The sequence below is a fragment of the Poecilia formosa genome, unplaced genomic scaffold (assembly GCF_000485575.1).
Source record: "Poecilia formosa unplaced genomic scaffold, Poecilia_formosa-5.1.2 Scaffold32, whole genome shotgun sequence".
Classification (NCBI taxonomy): domain Eukaryota; kingdom Metazoa; phylum Chordata; class Actinopteri; order Cyprinodontiformes; family Poeciliidae; genus Poecilia; species Poecilia formosa.
In genome coordinates, this window is record NW_006799971.1 from 1,382,023 (window position 1) to 1,401,618 (window position 19,596).

A 19,596-nucleotide genomic window follows, 5' to 3' on the forward strand; every position below is an offset into this window, starting at 1 on the left:
TTATAAAATATTTCATCCTTCTTAATGATTGTAATGGCTATTGCCACCTTCAACAAACAAACAAGGCTCTTAGTCCAGCTTTTTATTGTTTATTGAACTTTTAGGAATTACAACGGCTGCAGTGCACCACAACGATGGAAAATAATACAGATAAACAGATGTAAAACAACTTTTAACCACTTGTATTCTGCCTTTTCTCTGTCTCTGTAGTTGCATTTCCATCACAAATGTGTGCAGAACTTTGTCTACATTCTGCTAAAGTCTAAAAAACACAATTTTGCAACTTTGGTGTTTCCATTAAATAAGAAGTTAAAGTAAAATCACAAATGAACATAGTTATGGATTCAACACGTTTAAATGACACCAACGTTTTATGAACTGTGTGATGCTGTGAGAGCTCTGGTGGATCCGGCTGCAGATTATCTGAAAAAAGCCAAAAACAAACCATCATCCTCCTACCACTTCCTGTCGTCCATTTTTGTTTTTGGTCATTTCAGGTTGCACAGTTTTGTGGTTAATGGAAACTCAGCCTATGTCAGCTTTACTCTGCATGCAGACACGTTGTCATGGCAATGAACTGACAACAACTCCACTAGCTGGCAGGGGAGAGATTATGTTCAAGTGTATCATGAATCGACATCAAAAAACACAAAAACATTTCCCCCACAAAAAGTACATAAAACCCCAAAACATTAAGCCCATTACAGTTTTATGCAATGGGCTCAATGTTTACATTGATGTTTGATGTTTACATTGCAATTATTAATAAGGGATGGTCTGAATACAGCGCTGATTGATTACTCAATTTAAACACCTCTTCTCCTGATTATCTGTCAGAGAGTAGGTGTGTTGGTCACCTCATTTTTCTGTTAACTGAACCAAAACAACACCAACCTGCACAGTACATATTAAGCTAGCATAACTAGTCAGCAACTAGTTATTATATCTTTAACCTTAAAGCTTGACTTTAAGGTTCAAATCAAGCTTGCATAACTCACCTACTTCCCACTTCTCTATATTTTTTTAAAATTAAAACCTTTTCCTGACCTGTAAAATGGGATTCCCTTGTATCTTGTGATCTAGTTGGCATAGTGTTGACAATTAAAAGGAAAACATTGCTTCCCTTTTTCACATTCTTTGCATTATTGTTTTATTTTCCCCGATCACTGATATTCCTGACTCAATACATAGTAATGGCGCACGAGTGGCACATAAGTCACGTAATGTCCAGTCCAGTAACATATATCGGTGGTTGACATATGCTTAACTCTGATGGATAACGTTTCCCCGCTTATCGCCTGTGGCTATGGATTTTACAGCGAGAAGGAAGCGGTCTGTGACATCATAACCCGTGAAGACAACCCCTCCCTGAAGGAAGAGGAGGATGAGGGAGAAGAGGGAAAAGATAAGACGATGCCAAATAAGCAGAGAGATGACCTGGCTCGTAGGCGGGGCCAAAGCAGGCCCCTCCCTCAGAGGGACGGACCAATGAGCTTTGTTTCCTCCTCCATGAGTCCGTCTGATGTACAGAAGTGGGAGAGGCTCAGGATGACTGAACCAAGGTGCCAAACACACTGCCTGTATGAGAGTAGTTCAGTGCTGTATGTCAGGGATGTACTGTTAGGTGAAAAAGTTAGGACACCCCATTAAAACAATGAGTTTTTCAAAAGAAATGTTCACAAACGCATCAAAATTTAGTCCTTCTTTTGTTTGTCTCAGTTAAAGAAAGTGATTAATCACAGGTAACCATTGTAAAAAATATTATTTTTTACTCACCAGACACGATACCACTTCATGTGTTTGATAAAAAATAATGTAGGACAACCTACCTCCCTAATACATAGTCTTACCCCTTGTTGGACACTTCTATAGCCTTCCACCATCTCTAACGTCAGCCTGAGGAAAGTCTGACCCACTCCGCACTTACAGCTGGGAGATGTTTGAAGGGTTTCTCAAGGAGATCAGGATGTTGGCTTGGATTGGTCCAGGACTTTTCAGGAAGTCCTGGCTGGATGTCCTAGTATGAGTCGGTGCTCCGTTCTGATACCTGCTGAGATTCATGGTGGGTCGTATGAAGATGAGATGTCCAGGTCCAGCCAAACCATGACACTTTGACCTCAATGCTTCTTTTCCTGGAGTGCTCTGTTTGTTTCATACCCAATATTTCCTCTGCTTTAGTATCTAAATAATTCAGGGTTAGACTCCTCTGCCCTAAGAGCATTATTCCAGAAGACTTGACAGTAACTGCTGTAGATCCTATGGCAATGTTTGAAGGTTTATTAAGACCACTTTTAGCATATAATTTGAACTTTGCAGAGTTGTTAAAGTCCTGCGACAGACTGGCAACCTGTCCAAGGTGTACCCTGCCTCTCGCCCGGAATGCTGTATGGTGTTCTTTTTTTCACATGACTGCATCATATCTATCTGTGCGAGTGTGTGTGTGCGTGCGTGTACGTGTGTGTGTGTGTGTGTGTGTGTGTGTGTGTGTGTGTGTGTGTGTGTGTGTTAAATTACCTTTAAAAATAGCTAATGCTTCCGTAAATGAATGCAAAGTGAAAGCTCTAATAGTGAGTTTGAGTCTTGAATGTGAGTTAGAGTATCGGTTAGCTACATACAGACACAGACTCTCCACACTTAGCCAAGCCTTAAAATGTGTTCATCTTTTGTTGCTGAACTTTAATATCTTACTGAACATTTTAGGAAAATCCAACCAATAGTTTGTGTCAACTTTTTTCATTGGTTGGATGATTGATTTGCTGTTTTTTATTTTTATTGTAAGATAGATGTGCACTCATCTTTTTGAATCAGGAAATGGCAGCAAGACGACTGCTACTCACCTAATAATAAAAACAAAGTTTAAAACCAGTGGAAACTGTGGGGGGAGGCTTTACGATGACTCAAATTCATCTTCCCCCCACGCACAGAGAGGACGCGGTGAGGGAGGGACGTATCTCAAAGAACAGCAGCAAAAAAAACAGCATGCAGAGAGGCAAGGTTTCCATAACAACCATCACACGGAAGGAGAAAACAGTTTTTATACCAACTACCATCACAAATGTAAACATGTAGAGTAATTGGACGTTAGGGAGAATATTTGGTCAGGTGAGACGGAGGGCGTTTTCACACCTTTAGTTTTTCTTCCAGTTGATGAAGAATTGCAACTTTTTCCGGTTTCCTTTTTCCCCCAGAGAAAACGCCTATCAAACCAACACCACAGTGCACTGCGATGAACACATGTGCAATGAATTGCACATGTGTTCAACTGTGCAATGAATTGCACATGTGTTCATCTGCGTCATTATCAATCAACAGAAATGATTCATCCCAAGATAACCACTGCAGTGTCTTGTTTACACCCCAAACATGTAGTTAGTAATCATTAAAGGCACACATTCAGAAGTTTCAACTTTCTAAACACATTTTAATTGTCATTGGAGCTTTCCACTTCTCTATATTCTCGTTCAACTGGCATTAAAAGGAGCAGGGAATTGGCTGGCGTGTGTGTGCGTAACTGTGTGTGTGTGAGAGCACTGCTCCGGCCTTGTTTCTGTCTCTGTGCTGATCTCATTGCGACATGAGGAACAGGATAAAGGGGTGTTTTGTGCTCCAGCCGAGCAGCAGTGAGGAGGAAAATGTGGCTACCTAATAGTGGAAGAGATAGAAATGCGAAGTGTGTTTGTGTGCTGAAGTGATCCAAACAGAAAACCCCATGCTCTGTCCTCTGTTCACCCACCGCTTCCCGTCTAACTAAACATTTCAACCTCATCAAGCTTTTGTCTTCAAAGTCTGATCTTCTTTTCCATGATTTCTCCTCCGCCCTGTCCCCGTCTGCTTCCTGTGCCTCTGTGTATGTGTGTGTGTGTTTCCTTCTCTTAACTTGTGAGACCGCATCTACAGTGAGGATAGGCCAGCCCCCGTGTGTCAGGCTTGTCTGCAGAGAACTTACGGAATCAGCGGATCAGCAAAGGCTGGACGAGGTCATGGCAGGGTTGTGACCTTTGGGGGTCTGACTGAGATCGAGCAGCCGACAGAGGCAGTCACAGCGGGAGGAGGGGAGGAGCCAGAGTCAATTAGACGACTCCAGTCCAAAGCAGCGGTATCAATGACTACCGTTGACCTGAGCTCCTGGCTTTCAGAGGGGAATCGCAGGTACGGACAAGGCCAAACATGACGAGCCCCAAGCCCAGAGCAGCCTCCATTGCTCTGAGCAGCACTGGCCCCTTTCTGTTGCTTTACTCATAGAGTAGTTAGTCAGTAGTTATTGCCTCATGTTTCAGGGTCCTAATGACAAATTTCCCTTTACTATCTCATGTATTTTGAAAGCACTTCTGAATTGCTCTGCATTGCATTGACCTGCTTGTAGTTTCAGTAGGAAACAAAGCTGCACGAACGCATGCAGAACTACAAGAAGAATCAGGCACCTGATGGGTCTTAATTAAAGCTGCAGTATGTAACTTTTATAAAAAATATACATATATTTTTATGTATTTGTTAAAATTGTCACTATGTGGTGACAGTAGGATATGAGAAAGATAATATGAAAAAAATCAAGCTCCTCTGCCTCCTCCCAGTGATGTAATTGAAACAACCAATCAGAGCCAGGAGGCGGGTCTTAGCGCTGTCAATCATGCCCGAGTGCATACTCTTACCCTTTCCAACAACCACCTTCCTCTCTGCTACAATGGAGCTTCTTCCCATGCCTGATGGGGAGAAGCCATGCTAGGCTAACTAGCATGCTAGACTAGTTTGCTAGCATGTCTGACTAGCCTTAGTGAGTGCTAAGTAAGTTGATTCTCCGCCATTAGCACATTTAGCAGCACGTTCACGAGATTGATTAAAATCCTCCACCTGACTCTAATTGGTTGTTTATGAGCGGGATCAGTTGTTTTCTTGAGACGACAATAGCAGCACAAGGAGATTGATCTTTTTACAGGTTATCTGCCTCATATACACATAGTAAGGTTTTTCTATAAAAGTTACATGCTGCAGCTTTAAATGGCTAAAATTATGCAACATTTTAAATACAATAATTTAACTCAACATGTTCTTCTTAGTGCCCTGTGACAGACTGGGTGTACCCCACCTCTCGCCCAAAACATTTGAAAGATGTGACTGTAAATGTTCAGGGGGTGTCCAAACTTTAGCGAGGCTTCAGTGCTTCATTCATCTGCTGCTCGGGGGCTGGCATCCTGCATGTTTTAGGCTGCGTTTGCGAGACCGCTGTAGTTGAGTCGGCTGTAGTTATCATGCCAGGCCACTATATGGCGCTGTGATTTTAGCATGTCGTCGAACTGGCATGCGCTTTTGACCCTGAGCTTCCACCGCATTCTAAACCCGTTGGTTACAGTCTCCCATGAATGGCGTACTCGTATAACATTTCTGATTTCCTGCCAGAAAATATTCGACAGGATTGTGAACAGATTAAGTAGCACAATACTGCTACTTAATGCACAACATTAATATACTATCCACCATTGTTTTTGTTGTCTGCCTGTTCATGCGTAGAATAAAACCTGTTGCCTACGTCTGCGCATGTGCGCTCTCACACTTGTGGAGTACTAATTCACACTTCTACGGGACGTGTTACAGAAAAGTTTTATTGTGAGACCTGGTTTCAAAAAAGAAGTCATATTCTGTGATCGTCAATATTTTCATAATAGTTGTCATATTAGTGGTAAAATGTTAGTTTTTATTCTTTATTTTTTTTTTTTCGACTTTTTATTTTAGTTTTTATTCTTGGTTCGGATTTTTCTTTATTTTACCCGCACCTTCATTACCGCAAGCTTACTTTTTGTTTTTTGTTTTTTTTGTTTGTTTTTTGGCGTAGCATAGTGTTAAAATGCTACAGTGCCTTGTACGATCACAATACGGTGGTCACAGAATGTGGTGTAACACCGTGTAAGAAACTCCAGTGTCGTCTAAACAAGCCGCTGAATCGCAATAATAAGATACTACCTTAACCATCTAAATTATCTCCCAGTCTGCTACCAGGCGTGGTAGATGTGTGCATGGATATTTCCAGAAGGAATATGTTTAATTATTAACCTCAAACATAATTTTAATCCCTATCAGAGTTACAGTCAACTCTAGGAGATGTATTATTTCTTGGACTTGTTTTGGGATTTTTCCACTTTAAGGTAGTTTTCCATAATTTGGAGAAGCAGAACATATTATTATTATTTGTTATTATTATTATTTATTATTTATTCTGCTTCCTGCTCTCCTTTTAACCTGTTTCTTTGTGTTATGCGGATCATTGCGACAGTTTGTGGGTCAGTCACCCATCTCTGCTGCTGTATGCTATAGTGTTGTCATGGATGGATGTGCATCCTCCCCTCCCCCTGCGGAACACCGACCCTGGTCGGCCGAACCCACCCCTACAGCTGCCGAGATAGACACTCGTTTTGCTCTGTACGAGCAGAGAGCAGAGGCAGAAGACGAAGAGGAGGAAGAGGAGCGGATCCCCGACCTTCAGAAGGACGACATGATGGCCAGGAGGACAGGTGCTTTCCTAAAACAAACAGCTGGCTCCGCAGATTTCAGGCGTTTCCTGCCTCCGCCCGGGTCTGGGTGGAGCAGCCGAGGGGAAGTTGCCACTGATGCTGTTCCTCCAAGCAACAAGGAAGTGCTCATTGGCACCAGGTGGGCTGAAAACGGATGTTTGCCGTGTTTAGCAGGGTGCTGAAGCTGCTAACCGGAATGGTGTTGCCTGCTTCTTCATCGTTGGTGTTTTAGTTACTTCAGTTCAGACTGTTCTGCTTTAGAGCGGCCAGCCAGCGGCCCAGAATCCCAGAAGAAACACCTCACCGCCCAGTAATCAGAGCAACGACCCAAACTGAAGGCCAACCCAATGAGTCCGATAGAGACAAGAACATCCCTGATCTGGACAGAGACGACATGGTGGCTCGGAGGAGCGGGACATTCCAGAAAGCGGCCATCTTCAGAGGAAATCAGGGCTTCAATCAGTTCCTGCCGGTCCCTGGGTCGGTCAGACACAACATCAGTTCAGAGACTGCAGCAAAGCAGTCAGGCAACACGTCCAAACTCAGAGCAGACATGGACGGAGGAAGGTATTTCCTGAGATGGAATGAAGACACGGCCGGTGTGTTTCTAACCCACTTCAGTTCAAACTAGAGTACCTGACAGAGCAGGTGTGGAGTGTTGAAGGGTTTCCTGCTGATTTCTGAATGAACTGACTGGTTCTGGTTTGCTGCAGGAGTGCTTGATAGCTGATCTCTGATCATATGGATTAATGGAAACTATGAGCTCTTTTTAGTTCTAACATGGTTCTGCTCTTCAGCTGTTGGATCACTAACTCCGGCGTTGGTTGGCATGACTTTGGCAGCTGGGTTTCAGCTCGGTGTGAAACTGTCTGGGTTTAATGTTTCAGAACTGAATCACAATGAAACCCCTGCTGTTCCTAAAGGATAAATTCACTCCGCTCACAATACGGTATAACACGTCTGTGATTATCTGATTGGGTATTTGTATGAATTAAAAAAATAATGATTCTTACATCAAGATAATCTAAACATGCTAATTATTCAGTTCAGTTCAGTAAAAAATTAATTTAATTATATCCAATCTGGCGAATTCAGTGGAAATTCAGTCCAAGTCATAGAATAAAACAGTGAAGAGTATTAGTATGGAAGAGGATTATGGCCACTAAAAAAATACAAGAATTCTGACTTTTTTCAGAATTTTGACTTTTTTTCTCTCTGAATTCTTACCATAATCTAAGAATTCTGACTTTTCACTCATAATTCAAATTTTTGTTGTCAGGATTAAAGTCAGGATTTTGAGATTAAACTCAGCATTATGTGAAAAGTCTGATTATTTTTTTCAGTGGCCCTAATCCTCCTCCTAATTTTTAAATTGAACCAATCTCCAATTGTTTTTGTTGCTGTATTTTAGTCAGGATCAAACAAATGTTTTTACGTGCTGAAAGCACAGAAAGGTCCAGTTTGCTCAAAACAAATCAGAAGACAATGATTTAAAATCAGAGTGAACTTATCCTACAAGGCGATGAGCTGGCAGTTTTTGTGGTAGCAGTTCAGTTCAGTGTCGATGTGTTTCCTGTTAATCCTGGCTCTGTCATTGGATCGTTATTTCAGCAGCTTTGTTGCCATGGCAGCGGAACTTGAAGCTCCGCCTTTCAAAGCCCTGTCGAGTCCGGCGTGTCCTGGGCTGGCAGGGAGGCAGGTCCCTGACGCAGCCGTTATCGATACGATCGAACCATCCTCTTCCTCCTCCTCCTCACTTATACGTCCTCCCAGTCCTCCCTCGACTCACACCTGGAGGGTGGAGGAGCAGGTAGAGGCGGGGAGAGAGGAGGAGAAAACCGAGGATGGGAAGATGAGGCGGGAAAAGAAACCATGCTGGCTGGAGGATGAGCTTCCTCCAATGATGTGAGAGTGATGTTTGATTTTTCATCTTTTCTCTGATTTGACCAACAGGACAGTAGCACTGACATCACAGCTGCTCTCTCTCTGCTCGGCTCGTCATGTCTTCATATCAATGATAGAAACAATTGAACTTTGTCTCATTTTCACCTTCCATACCTGCTTCTTTGAGACGTGCCTTCCTGTTATCCTCAAACTCTCCCCTCTGCTGCTGTTATAGGGTGAGCCGACGAGTTGCTTTTCTCTTAGACAACGAGTAAGTTTCACCGACTCGCTCTCGCTGACGTCCTGCATGATGACATATGCATGGCCTGCATGTCAACGTGTTGGTTAATAAACTGCAAAGACTGTTTGCAACACCCAAACATGCTGGAACCATGTTCATGACTGTTCACATCTTACTGTGCTTTTCTACTGCTGGGCCACAACGTTTGATTCATTCATTCAAAACTCAAGATCTGTAGTAATTGTCCTCTAGTTTCTTATGCAATATACACTGGTACACTTGAAATAAGACAAAACTAATATGCAAGGAACTTTTCATCCAGATACATAAGCTTGTCTTAAGTCAGTAATTCCTTATATTATAAGTGAAATAATCTGCCAATGGAAAAAAAAACTGTCATTTCAATTTGCGCAATTTTACGGTAAGTGGAAACGCAGAAACAATTGCACAATGGACGGATGGATCACACTGGTCAACAGAAAAAAAATTGTCTGGTGTTTTTCAACTGTTTTGGGTCATGTTGATGTGCTGAATTAAAAAATCAGATGATGAGAAATATTAACAGATATGAACTGATAATGTCACAAAAATGTCATCAATTCAATCAGAAGATCAGATTTCTCTAAGTCACATTAGTATAAAAACCTGACCTGATTGAGAAAAATGGATGTCATTTTCGGATTCAGTGGCGCAAAATAGTTCTAATTCAGTTGAAAAAACATAGAAAACTTCCAAAAATATATTTTTTTGTAACTCAATGTTTTGTATATTTCTGAACCTGAAGCTGATTCTGATTATTAGGTTGAAATCAGTAAATTTGTTCAAATATATATTGCTGTTTGTTTTTTTTTGTTTTTTTTTTGGAGGGTGAGGGTTTGCCAGTCATTTCTGTTCACTGTAATTTTTTGTTCACTGTAATTTTTTTGTTTTGCCTGCTGCTTTTTATGTATGGACTGCGTATTGTTTATCATCGCACGCTACACATCGCTCCAAACTGTGTGCAACACAAGAAAAATCGACACGTGATTTTTGTCAGACAAAATCCTTACAGTGTTTCCTTACAGTTTTTTTTCCATTTCCAGAAGTGTGAGTATGGGAGACATGGCCAACGAGGACGAGGCAGGACACGTCCCTTCGCTGAGCCCGTCGCGTTATGAACGCATGCACCAGCAGTACAATGCTTTCGTGGAGGAGGAGGACCAGTGGCAGGATGTGAGGCTCTTCTTGTCCTGAAACGGCGTGCGTCAGGTAGCGTTCAGCAGACTGAAACTGATGGATGCTGTGAACTTTTTTCTCAGGACCTGGCCCGCTGGAAGAACCGCCGCCGCAGCGCCTCACAGGAGCTGATTAAAAAGGAGGAGGAGAGGAAGAGGATAGAGAAAAGGATGAAGGGGAACGGAGTGGACGGCAATAAGAGGAAGAGCATTAAGACTTACAAGGAGATTGTGGAGGAGAAGTAAGTGTAAGACAGTAAGACACTTTGTAAGTTGTATTTTATATATATAGCATTTTTATGACAACTGAAGAAGTAGGAACATGATTGTGCTATAAAATGGCAGTATGTGCCTGGAAAACGCATAATACTGCCCCTTTAAATTGTCTTGGTTCCTGTTTTTCAGAGAACGCAGGGAAGCTGAGTTGTGTGAAGCATACAGACAGGCAGCGACTCCAGAGGAGGCAGCTTTGGTTTTACAGCGCTATGCCCTCCGCTTCACCATCAGTGATGCAACACTGGACAGCCTGAAGCTGCCCAGAAGCACCAACAAACCCAACCAGTTCCTGAACCAGACGGAGCAGGAGCACAGCCAGACGTCAGGCGACGGTGACTCAGAGAGGCTGGAGCATCCAAACCAGCTGGACACAGACGGTCTCACTGAACAGGAACGCTGTGGACAGACAGAGGACAGCCATGAAAAACATCAGTCTGGTGTGAACCTCAACAGCTCTTTGGAACCAAATGCCCTCCAACTCAAAGACACAAACTCACACAGTGAGCAGCTCCAGTCGGAACAGCTTCCTGAGCCCCCCTCCCATCTGACAGACCCCCATGATGAGCATAAGAATCAGCCTGACCCAGGAGCCCCTCAGCCCCCCACTGAACCTGCTGCTGCACCTCAACCCAAACACAAACTGTCCTCCCTTCCATCTGCACCCTCCAGACCGCTCCCCCTGCTGGCGGCCAAGCACTACTGCCCGCCCAGGTGTTCTCCTGAACACAAACTTGTGGAGGTCCAACAGGTAGGAGCGCTGCATTTCTGTTTTCTCATCCTGTGGATCTCAGGACTGTGAAAATATGTTTTTAACATAAAAATGAGAAGCTAGTAAATTACTTTAATAGCTTTTTCGCCCTAAATGTGACACTGATTCTGCACAACTCAACAGAAAAACAAACACATTGGTTAGGAAAACGATTTGAGTGTTATTGGGGTTTGATTAAAGACCATCAGTTTTCTGATTTTGATAAGAAGCTGACGATTTTATTTTTCACCAAGTCCCACTGAGCATCTAGATCAACTAAATGATGACAGAACATCCATCCATTTTCTTTACACCCTTGTCCCTTGGTGGGGTCAGGAGCTGCTGGTGCCTATCTCCAGCTCACATTCCGGGCGAAAGGCGGGGTCACCCTGGACAGGTCGCCAGTCTGTCGCAGGGCAACACAGAGACAAACAACTATGCATACACACACTCACACCTAGGGGCAATTTGGAGAGGCCAATTAACCTGACATGTTTTTGGACTGTGGGAGGAAACCGGAGTACCCAGAGAAAACCCATGCATGCACAGGGAGAACATGCAAACTCCATGCAGAAAGACCGGGGCCGGGAATCAAACCCAGAACCTTCTTGCTGCAAGGCTACAGCTCTACCAACTGCGCCACTGTGCAACCCCATGACAAAACATTTTAAAAAAATATTTGTTCAGATTGATTTACAGCAGGGTTGGACACTAAATCAATAACAATATATGTCTGGGAGATGTAGGCAGAAGAAAAGCTTTAGCTGCTCCACTTCTCACAGTGAGCTAAGCGAGGCTGGAGGCATCAGCTAACTCACTCACTCAGCAACCTGCTGAGTAACTTGTGCGGCAGCAGTTTCAGGTTTTGCCACTGTGCTTCATAACTGCTTAAAAGTAAAAAAAAAATAAAATAATGTGAAGTGAAAACTGAATAAAACAGAAAAGTTTTGGCAGAATTTCAGATATTTAAAACAAAAATCTAATCAGTAATTATCAATGTAAACTGATATGAATCAATTATGTTGTGATTTTTCAGCCATAACATCCGGTCCAAGTTTACAGACATCATTTTGTCTCCAATAGCTTGTTTTCTTAACAGAATAATTTCACAGATGTTTTTTTATCGTAACACCTTTTAACTAGAGAAGCTGTGATGATGAAGAATGTGCTTTAGAATAACCAACAAAAGGCCAAATATTCTACAATCAGTTACAGGAATAAAGATCTGAAACCTGGGAGCGTCGGTTCCAGGTTACAGATGTATTTTTCTTTCATAAAAGAAAAAATACATCTGTAATAACCTGTAATGAACATGTGTTTTTTTTATAATGTTAGCATAAAATTAGCTGCTTATTTAAAAGCCTGCATCAAAGATGTACTGTGTTCTAACTGCTGTTCTGCTTCCTGCCAGCTGGACGGGTCGGTGCGGCTGAACGGAGAGACGGCTGAGGACTTCGCTTCCCTTCCGGACCTGCTACAGGAAAACCCAGCCATTTCCTCCCAGCACACGCAGGAACCGGATCCCCCAGAGGACAGCGCAGAGCAGCCGGAACCTCCACTGACCGAAAGACCAGCCCTGACTTCAGGCTCCGCCATCAGCTCCCTGATCGCAGGCCGAAACTGCATCATCACCACCACCATCGTGACAGAACTTACAAAGACCCACGTGGAGCCGCTCCACCCAGACGTCCAGGACGACGTTGAGGTAGTTTTATGATCACGCTTTTTCTACAGTTTTACAGTTCAAGGTAGCTTGTTGAATGTGTTTTAATAAGTTGGAGGCAGAAACAAAGCTGCAACATAATTTATTGTCAAAGTTAGCATTATCGTGGTCAGTGGTTTATTTTACAGTGAGAAAACCAACAAGTGACTTTGTGTTGTTCTGGCCAGAAACTCATATCTCGTCTCATCATATTCTGAGTACAGGAACCAAGGAGAAGAACATGATTTGGTCAGATGTAACCAAGACTGAAAACAAACACTACAGATGTCCCCTGAACTTATGACCACCAGAATGACTAAGTGCAGCCCAATCCCAGATGGAAATTTATTCAAACCTTCAGATTAGAGATCAAACATTAATATCTGTATCGATGACAGTGTGTCTGATCCATGAGGGCAGATCTGTCCAGTCTTATTCTATACTTAGAGCTCTGAGTGATACCATGTTTTATTATTTAGTCTTACATTATATTTTAAATTCCTAATTGTTCTTTCTGAATCATTTGTAAGAAGGTTTGTTGCGGTTTATTTTTCACCAAGGTAGTCAACTTTTTGTTTTTGTTTGAGTTTTTATTATTTTTTTGTTTGAGTTTTTATTATTTATTATTATTCATTTTCCATTGGGTGTTCTACTCCTAATCGCATTGACTGAGCAAATTAAAGCTGTTTTTATATGTTTGACCAAGCTTGTGAAGCTACCAGTGTATTTAAATGTGATGTACTAGTGTACATCACAACAGAAATTATTCTGTTAAGAAACAAATAAATAGTAATTTATTTGATAAAAAAGAAAAGTTTTTAGTCAGTTTGGATCAGTATCAGCTTGTGCTATCAAGAAAAACAAGGCTAAAGTTTCAGAAGGTATTAATGTTTCTGCAAGGCACTGAAAAACTCTGAGCTGGTATAATGTGTAGTTCAGTCAAAATGAACAAAACGTTTCAATTCTATGATGTAAGGAAAGAAAAACAGAAGGAATACCGGAGGCGGAATACTTTCCAGCCTCCTGTAGACTCAGCTGTTTCCTTCACCTCTTAGTTAGCTTTTAGCTTCACTATGTTAACATGTGAGAAACTGTACAGTTGAGAACATAAAGCTGTTGTTATATCACTTTAATTTCTTCCCTGGGAGGGTTTGTCATGTAAAGCAGGTGTCTGGTTTCTATTTGGATATTCTAACAGACATTTACATGAACAGAAAACAGCGACCTCAATAAGAATAGCACATTGAAAAGATCACCGCAATGGTCAGGAAGTGTTTCAGAATGACAGGGCCATTGTAGATGGGACAAAAAAGGGAGGAATACATTTCTGCCAAAAAACTCAGAAATCTTTAGATTAATACCAAAAAGTTTTCAATAAAAAGAAGGACATTTGAGTTTCAAAAGTTGAAAAACTCTGAAATTTTGAGATTACTCTCAGAAATGTTCTACTGAAAAATATGAGACAAACTCAAAAATGTCCTTGTTTTTTCTAAAATATTTTTGAGATTATTCTTAAAATTTCTGAGTTTTTTGGTGGAAATTTACTCGTTTTTTTCCATGTACAATGGGCCTAATATGCTGTCATTGTTCTAGTCTTTCACTGTTGTTGCTTCACTTTCTGATAGAGGCAGTTACTTGGAGACAGTCTTTTGGCTTTAGTTGCTTATTTATTTTAAATATAACCCTCAGGATGGAGCCACTGAGACGCCAGCAGAGAAAGGGAATCCTCAGCCTGTTCAGTCACCCAGCAGTTTACCAGAATACTCTCCCAGTGTCTCTGGTAAGTCTGCTCTTCTCTGGCAGCCATCTTGAAAACTTTGGACTGTTTCCTCCAGCAGTCAGGATGTTTAACGTGTCCATCTTTCCACAGAGGGCCTGGAGGAGAGCAGCGTCACTGTAAGTATCTCTACATTTTCAGCTCCGTCTCTTCCTTTCTGTTTCTCCTCCATCCTCAGATTTGACCCCATCCTAACCTTTCGTCTCCAGTGGTCGCTGTAGTCAGACTTGTGTCCTCACCTTTCCTCTCTTTCTGTCCCTTTTGCTTCGTATACATGTGTGTTTTTTTTTTGTGTTGGTGTGCTTGTTGGTCGGGTCTGGTCAGATTGAGACCCCCATGTTGAACTTGGCTAAACGTGTTAATCACTGGGTCTGGGACCCCAATGAGGAGCGTAAGCGCTTGGAAAGCTGGCAGCAGGAGCAGGAGCGCCTCCTACAGGTACTGCAGCGTGAGGTTGTATATCTGGAGAGAAACGATGTTCTGGATGGATCTGTCAAAACTCAAGTTCTACTTTTAGTTGGGCTTTTCTCTAGGGTGCAGTGATTGTAATTTTTGACTTTTGGACATCTCCTGAGTTTCAAAACCTAAACATTTTTGAATTTTGAAACTCAGAAAGTTCTGAGTTATTTCTGGAACATTTCTAAGAATAATTTCTAAATTTCTAAGTTTTTTATTGCATATTTTCAACTTTTAGAGCCAAGAAATTTCCTTGTTTATTCTAGAAAATGGATGAGCTTAATCTCAACATTTCTGAGTTATTTTTCGCAAATTTTCAACTTTTGGGGTTCAAATATTTACAAATGGTTTTCTAGAAAATTTGAGGTTTTTGGAGGAAATTTACTCCTGTTTTTTTCTATCCACAATGGCTCCAATACGTCATCGTACAATCACGACATAAAACAAGTCACTATTTTTGTCCGTGTTTAATGTTCCCATGCACTCGATATGAATTGCAGCTAACGCTACTTTGTCACTGAATCGTTTGGGTCCTTCTTGTCAAAGATGTTATTTGTTTTGTTTTTTTTTCTTCTTGTTCTTTTGGACTTATTTTTTCTCTATTTTTAGTTATATATATATCCTGTTACGTATTATCTGAGGTCAGTCGCTACAGTTGCGCAAACCTGAGCCGTTAACACATCTAGCTGCTCTCTGTGTCAAGCTAACTTTGTGTGGTTCTATTTTTTTATATTTTTGCCTAAAACATCTTTTGGAAGAAAGCAGGGAGGACTTTTTTTTTTTTTTTTTTTTTTTTTTTTGCCAAAGCCACTTTTGTCAAGAAATGCCAAAAATGCTATTCCTATTATTTTAGGAATAGTTCTTGTAGTCCATAAGTGAGCCAGTGTCAGATGAGAGATTTTTGGGCCTTGTACGTATTAGAGAAAACCAGTTGAATCTTTTCAGTTCAGCTCTGATTTGAAAAATGCATTGATGTTGCTTGTTGGATCATTACTGCATCCTAGAAAAACAGCTGTTTATATATTGGAAAGCTTAAACTTACCGTGACGTTCATGTCCATGACATGTGGACCAGAACTGTATGTCTGTGTGTTACATTTGTGTGTGTGAGTGAGTGTTCGCTTTTGATGATTGTCTTTGAACATAAACTGTGTCTGTCATCAGGAACAATACCAGAAAGAACAAGAGAAGCTGAAGAAAGAGTGGGAGAAGGCCCAGCTGGAGGTGGAGGAGGAGGAGAGGAAGCACAATGAAGAGGTGGGAACACATGGATGGAGACGCTGGAAGCAAAAATCATTTTCTTCTTAGCCGGTTTATCCTAGATTTTCCTCTTTCTGTTCTCCATCTGTGTTATTCTTCCAGGAAAGACGAATTTTAGAAGAGACCGTAGCTCCTCTCAGTCCCTCTGCCTCAGTGCAAAGGCAGCCGGAGCGTATAGCCACAGCGCCGTTTTCTGCCGAAGAAAACAACAATGGCGCAGTGAGAGGAAACGTGTCTGCGCAGCAGAACGGACAGAAAATCCACACAGGAAGTGAGGATCAGCACGCGTCCAAGCTTCATTTTTTCCAGGGTGAGAATAAAGCACACATGCTCAGGACTACGTCCTCGTGTTTGTGTGAACCGCATTGCATGGGAGACGTTATGATGTGTGTTTCTGCTAGATTCTGGATGTGATGAACTGCTCCCACAGAAACAGGAAATGTGGAAGACGTCATCTCTGGACCGCAGCCCTCAGACCAACCAGATGCAAAATGTCAAAAGGTGAATGTAAACATGATCAATGCAGATTTTAATAGTATTTGCCTCTGGTCACGGTAAACATTAAGTGCACCCTCTCTGAGTTTATTACAGTATTTTTACACATGAGAATATAATAATCTTTACCAGGTTCCAAAATAATTAGCATGTAACCTTTTAGTGAACAATGTAAATAGTTTCCTCACTGTTATCATGTAGCCATACTAAGATTTAATATCTTGTAGAGCCATCTTTAGCAGCAATAACCCTTAATGTTATGTTACTGGTTAATGGATTTCTTTCATTTATTATCCTCGAAAGTAGAGCAGATATCCTGGAATCTTTAAAGAAGATCTATGAAATACATTCAGGCCTAAAGATGCACAGAAAGTACAAGAAGCTCGTATTTGATGGCTGAACTTGGTGGTTCACAGTCATCGAAGACTGAATGTGACAAAACTTCCTGCTTTCCAAATGTAATTCAGATCAGGATCACATGATGCTGTAGCAGGTAAACAGGACGTCTCCCCTTCAGCACCTCAGCCTCCGTCTCCCAGCAGGTAAATAATGTTCACACACCGACACGTGAAGACGCCCAGGTGTCAGCAGGTCACGCCCGCCATTTTTTTCCTGTGTTTGTTTCAGGTGCGTCAGTGGGAAGCGACTTTGTTCGGGCTGCTCCAAACCTCTGGGAAGAGGAGCTGCTATGATCATTGACACTCTGGGCCTGTTTTTCCACATGCAGTGTTTTAAGGTCTGTTTCATACCACTGTTCTCTGCAGGTCCAAATAGACAGTGGTAGGGATAGAGAGGGTGATTGGATCGAGCATAAATTTGATTCTAAAAACTACATTTTGAAGAGCTTGAAAGCCTTTACCACTAGATAACAGATGCAGTCTGGACACTTTGCTTCTAGAACTGAAATGGGATTTAGCCTTGCAGGAAAAATGTTTGACTTGGTCACCCAAAACTCCTAAAAAGGAGATAAAAAATAAAAAAATATGTCATTTTTCAGTGTGGCGTATGCAAAGGGCAACTGGGTGACGCTACAGCAGGGACCGACGTCAGGATTCGGAACGGACTGCTGAGCTGTTATGAGTGCTACATCGCATCTCGAGGTGGGAAAACATTCACATTGATCAAAGAAACACACACACACACACACACACACACACACACACACTGGTTTCAGCACTTTGACTTTTGCTCTCAAAGGAAAAAAATCACTTTGAAAATACTTTGCACTATTGTAAAGTATGATAAAATTCAGTAGCTGTATATGTGCTTGGTAAGATGACTAAATGTTGCCATCGCACTATGAGAGAAGAATCATTTAAAATGTGTGGTTAGATCACAGAAAACAATTTAACTTAAAATGAATAAATGCAGTGTCATTTGACAGCCTGCTTATAAGTTTGATAACAAAGGTGTCCTCTCTGAACATCTAGTATTTAGATGAAATGTACGAGGCTGATAACTGGAATAAAAATTGTTGCTTCAACAACAGCTGGATTGTAAACTTGTTTTTTTTTCTCCATTGAGTTTTGAAAAGAAATAGATTTCTACTTTCAGATTTTTTGGCAAACTCTTCTTTTAAAGTTTTTTATTATCATTTTATTGTTCCATCAGTGAAACGCTATCTTTAATGAAATACTTCTTGAATTGTCAGATGCGCCCTCTAGAGGCACAACTAGAAAAACATGATGCCACGTTTTTCAATCCATTCAGATTTAAAATTTTCGTCCACTTGCTACAGAAAGAAAACTTCTGCTTTTTTTGCAGGCAGAGGTCAGCCCACTCCTCTATAAGAACTACGTGAATAACTGGAACTACAACACTGGAGGAGCTGAAAGAATAAACTCCAGTTCTGTAACTACGAGTCTGGCTGTTTGGGAAAAGCCTGGAACCTCTGAAATATTCTGTTTTTACTCTGAATTGCACAAACAACAGACTCTTTTTGCTTTGTTTTATTTTTAAACTGGACTGAACCTCTTGACAACGTACTTTGGATGTACTTCTTAACTGTACACATGTAAACGCCTGTTTTAATGTGACTGGCATTGATGTATTCATGGGGGGAAAAAAAAACACATTTAGGGGTTTGTACATCTATGCCTGAAATGTCCTTCGTTACACTAAACCCTTAAGCTGAACATTAAATGTTGACACCTTAAATCCTGCTTTTGGACTGATGCGACTCCATTATTTCCAAATGTGATGCAAGGTGATTCAAATTGAATAACCTAAAGTAGCTTGATGATTGTAATGCCTTACTCCTAACTTTTAACACATAATTTTGGTTTTGTGTTTACAGTTTTGCATGACGAAAAAAACATATATAAGTTATTGTGGTGTTTTCTCAGGACAGTGAGCCTTTAGTTTTATTTTGACACCATTCTAATCATTTTAATGTTTTACAATCCCTTTTAACTTACAGAAACTGTTCTTCAAATTTCATTTTGCAAAAATGGCTCTGCATGTTATTGATGAATAAGTATTTTCCCGTTTTTGATGTTTTAGCTTTACTTTCTTCTCAGACTGCATCTGAATCAGTGCCTTATGTAATGAATGCAATGGTGAGGTGTTGTGCGCTCAGTTTGACCTTTGGGTCTAGGCACAATGTGTGTGAGTGGGTGCATGCCTGATATAGAACTGTTGTGTGTGTGATTTGATTCGAAGTACAGTTATATACCAGCAAATAATGTCTGAAGAACCACTACTTCCCCAAATAACCCACTGTCTACTTAGAGACAGAAAGTTAATTATTTTCTGGCGAATCAAAATGTCCTGAAACCTCTTCTATTTTGTCTAAGCGCTGCCTCTCCACAGATTTATTCTTCCCTCTGCCTCAGCTTGGTGTAAACACCTCACAGCCATGTTAGCCCTCAGTGGAACAAAGCTCCGATTGTCTTTTATAACAAGTGTATGTTTATCAATAAAACAATTTAATCTGGTGTGTTTTTGTCTACTTTCCTTCATTTTATTGGTCCTAAAGTGGTGACTTTACAGTAATTTTGTAGAGAAGTGAAAAGGCTAATATTAATGCAGTAAAATAAGTT

General features: G+C 41.2%; 1 protein-coding gene across 1 annotated transcript in view; it reads left to right on the forward strand.

The window, feature by feature from the left end:
* The window catches only part of LOC103136403 (LIM and calponin homology domains-containing protein 1), a 48,853-nt gene extending 29,362 nt beyond the window's left edge, over positions 1–19,491 (forward strand). The window contains exons 13-32 of the mRNA XM_016670320.1: positions 1,381–1,562; positions 3,898–4,149; positions 6,307–6,642; positions 6,765–7,070; positions 8,115–8,408; positions 8,623–8,658; positions 9,711–9,840; positions 9,927–10,084; positions 10,248–10,866; positions 12,278–12,571; positions 14,258–14,348; positions 14,439–14,464; positions 14,670–14,783; positions 15,965–16,057; positions 16,163–16,370; positions 16,462–16,561; positions 17,023–17,097; positions 17,183–17,291; positions 17,553–17,655; positions 18,320–19,491. Of these exons, the coding sequence (XP_016525806.1) occupies positions 1,381–1,562; positions 3,898–4,149; positions 6,307–6,642; positions 6,765–7,070; positions 8,115–8,408; positions 8,623–8,658; positions 9,711–9,840; positions 9,927–10,084; positions 10,248–10,866; positions 12,278–12,571; positions 14,258–14,348; positions 14,439–14,464; positions 14,670–14,783; positions 15,965–16,057; positions 16,163–16,370; positions 16,462–16,561; positions 17,023–17,097; positions 17,183–17,291; positions 17,553–17,655; positions 18,320–18,345 (3,552 nt within the window). The 3' untranslated portion in view covers positions 18,346–19,491. The remainder of the gene's footprint in view (positions 1–1,380; positions 1,563–3,897; positions 4,150–6,306; positions 6,643–6,764; positions 7,071–8,114; positions 8,409–8,622; positions 8,659–9,710; positions 9,841–9,926; positions 10,085–10,247; positions 10,867–12,277; positions 12,572–14,257; positions 14,349–14,438; positions 14,465–14,669; positions 14,784–15,964; positions 16,058–16,162; positions 16,371–16,461; positions 16,562–17,022; positions 17,098–17,182; positions 17,292–17,552; positions 17,656–18,319) is intronic.
* The last annotated feature ends 105 nt before the right edge of the window (positions 19,492–19,596 follow it).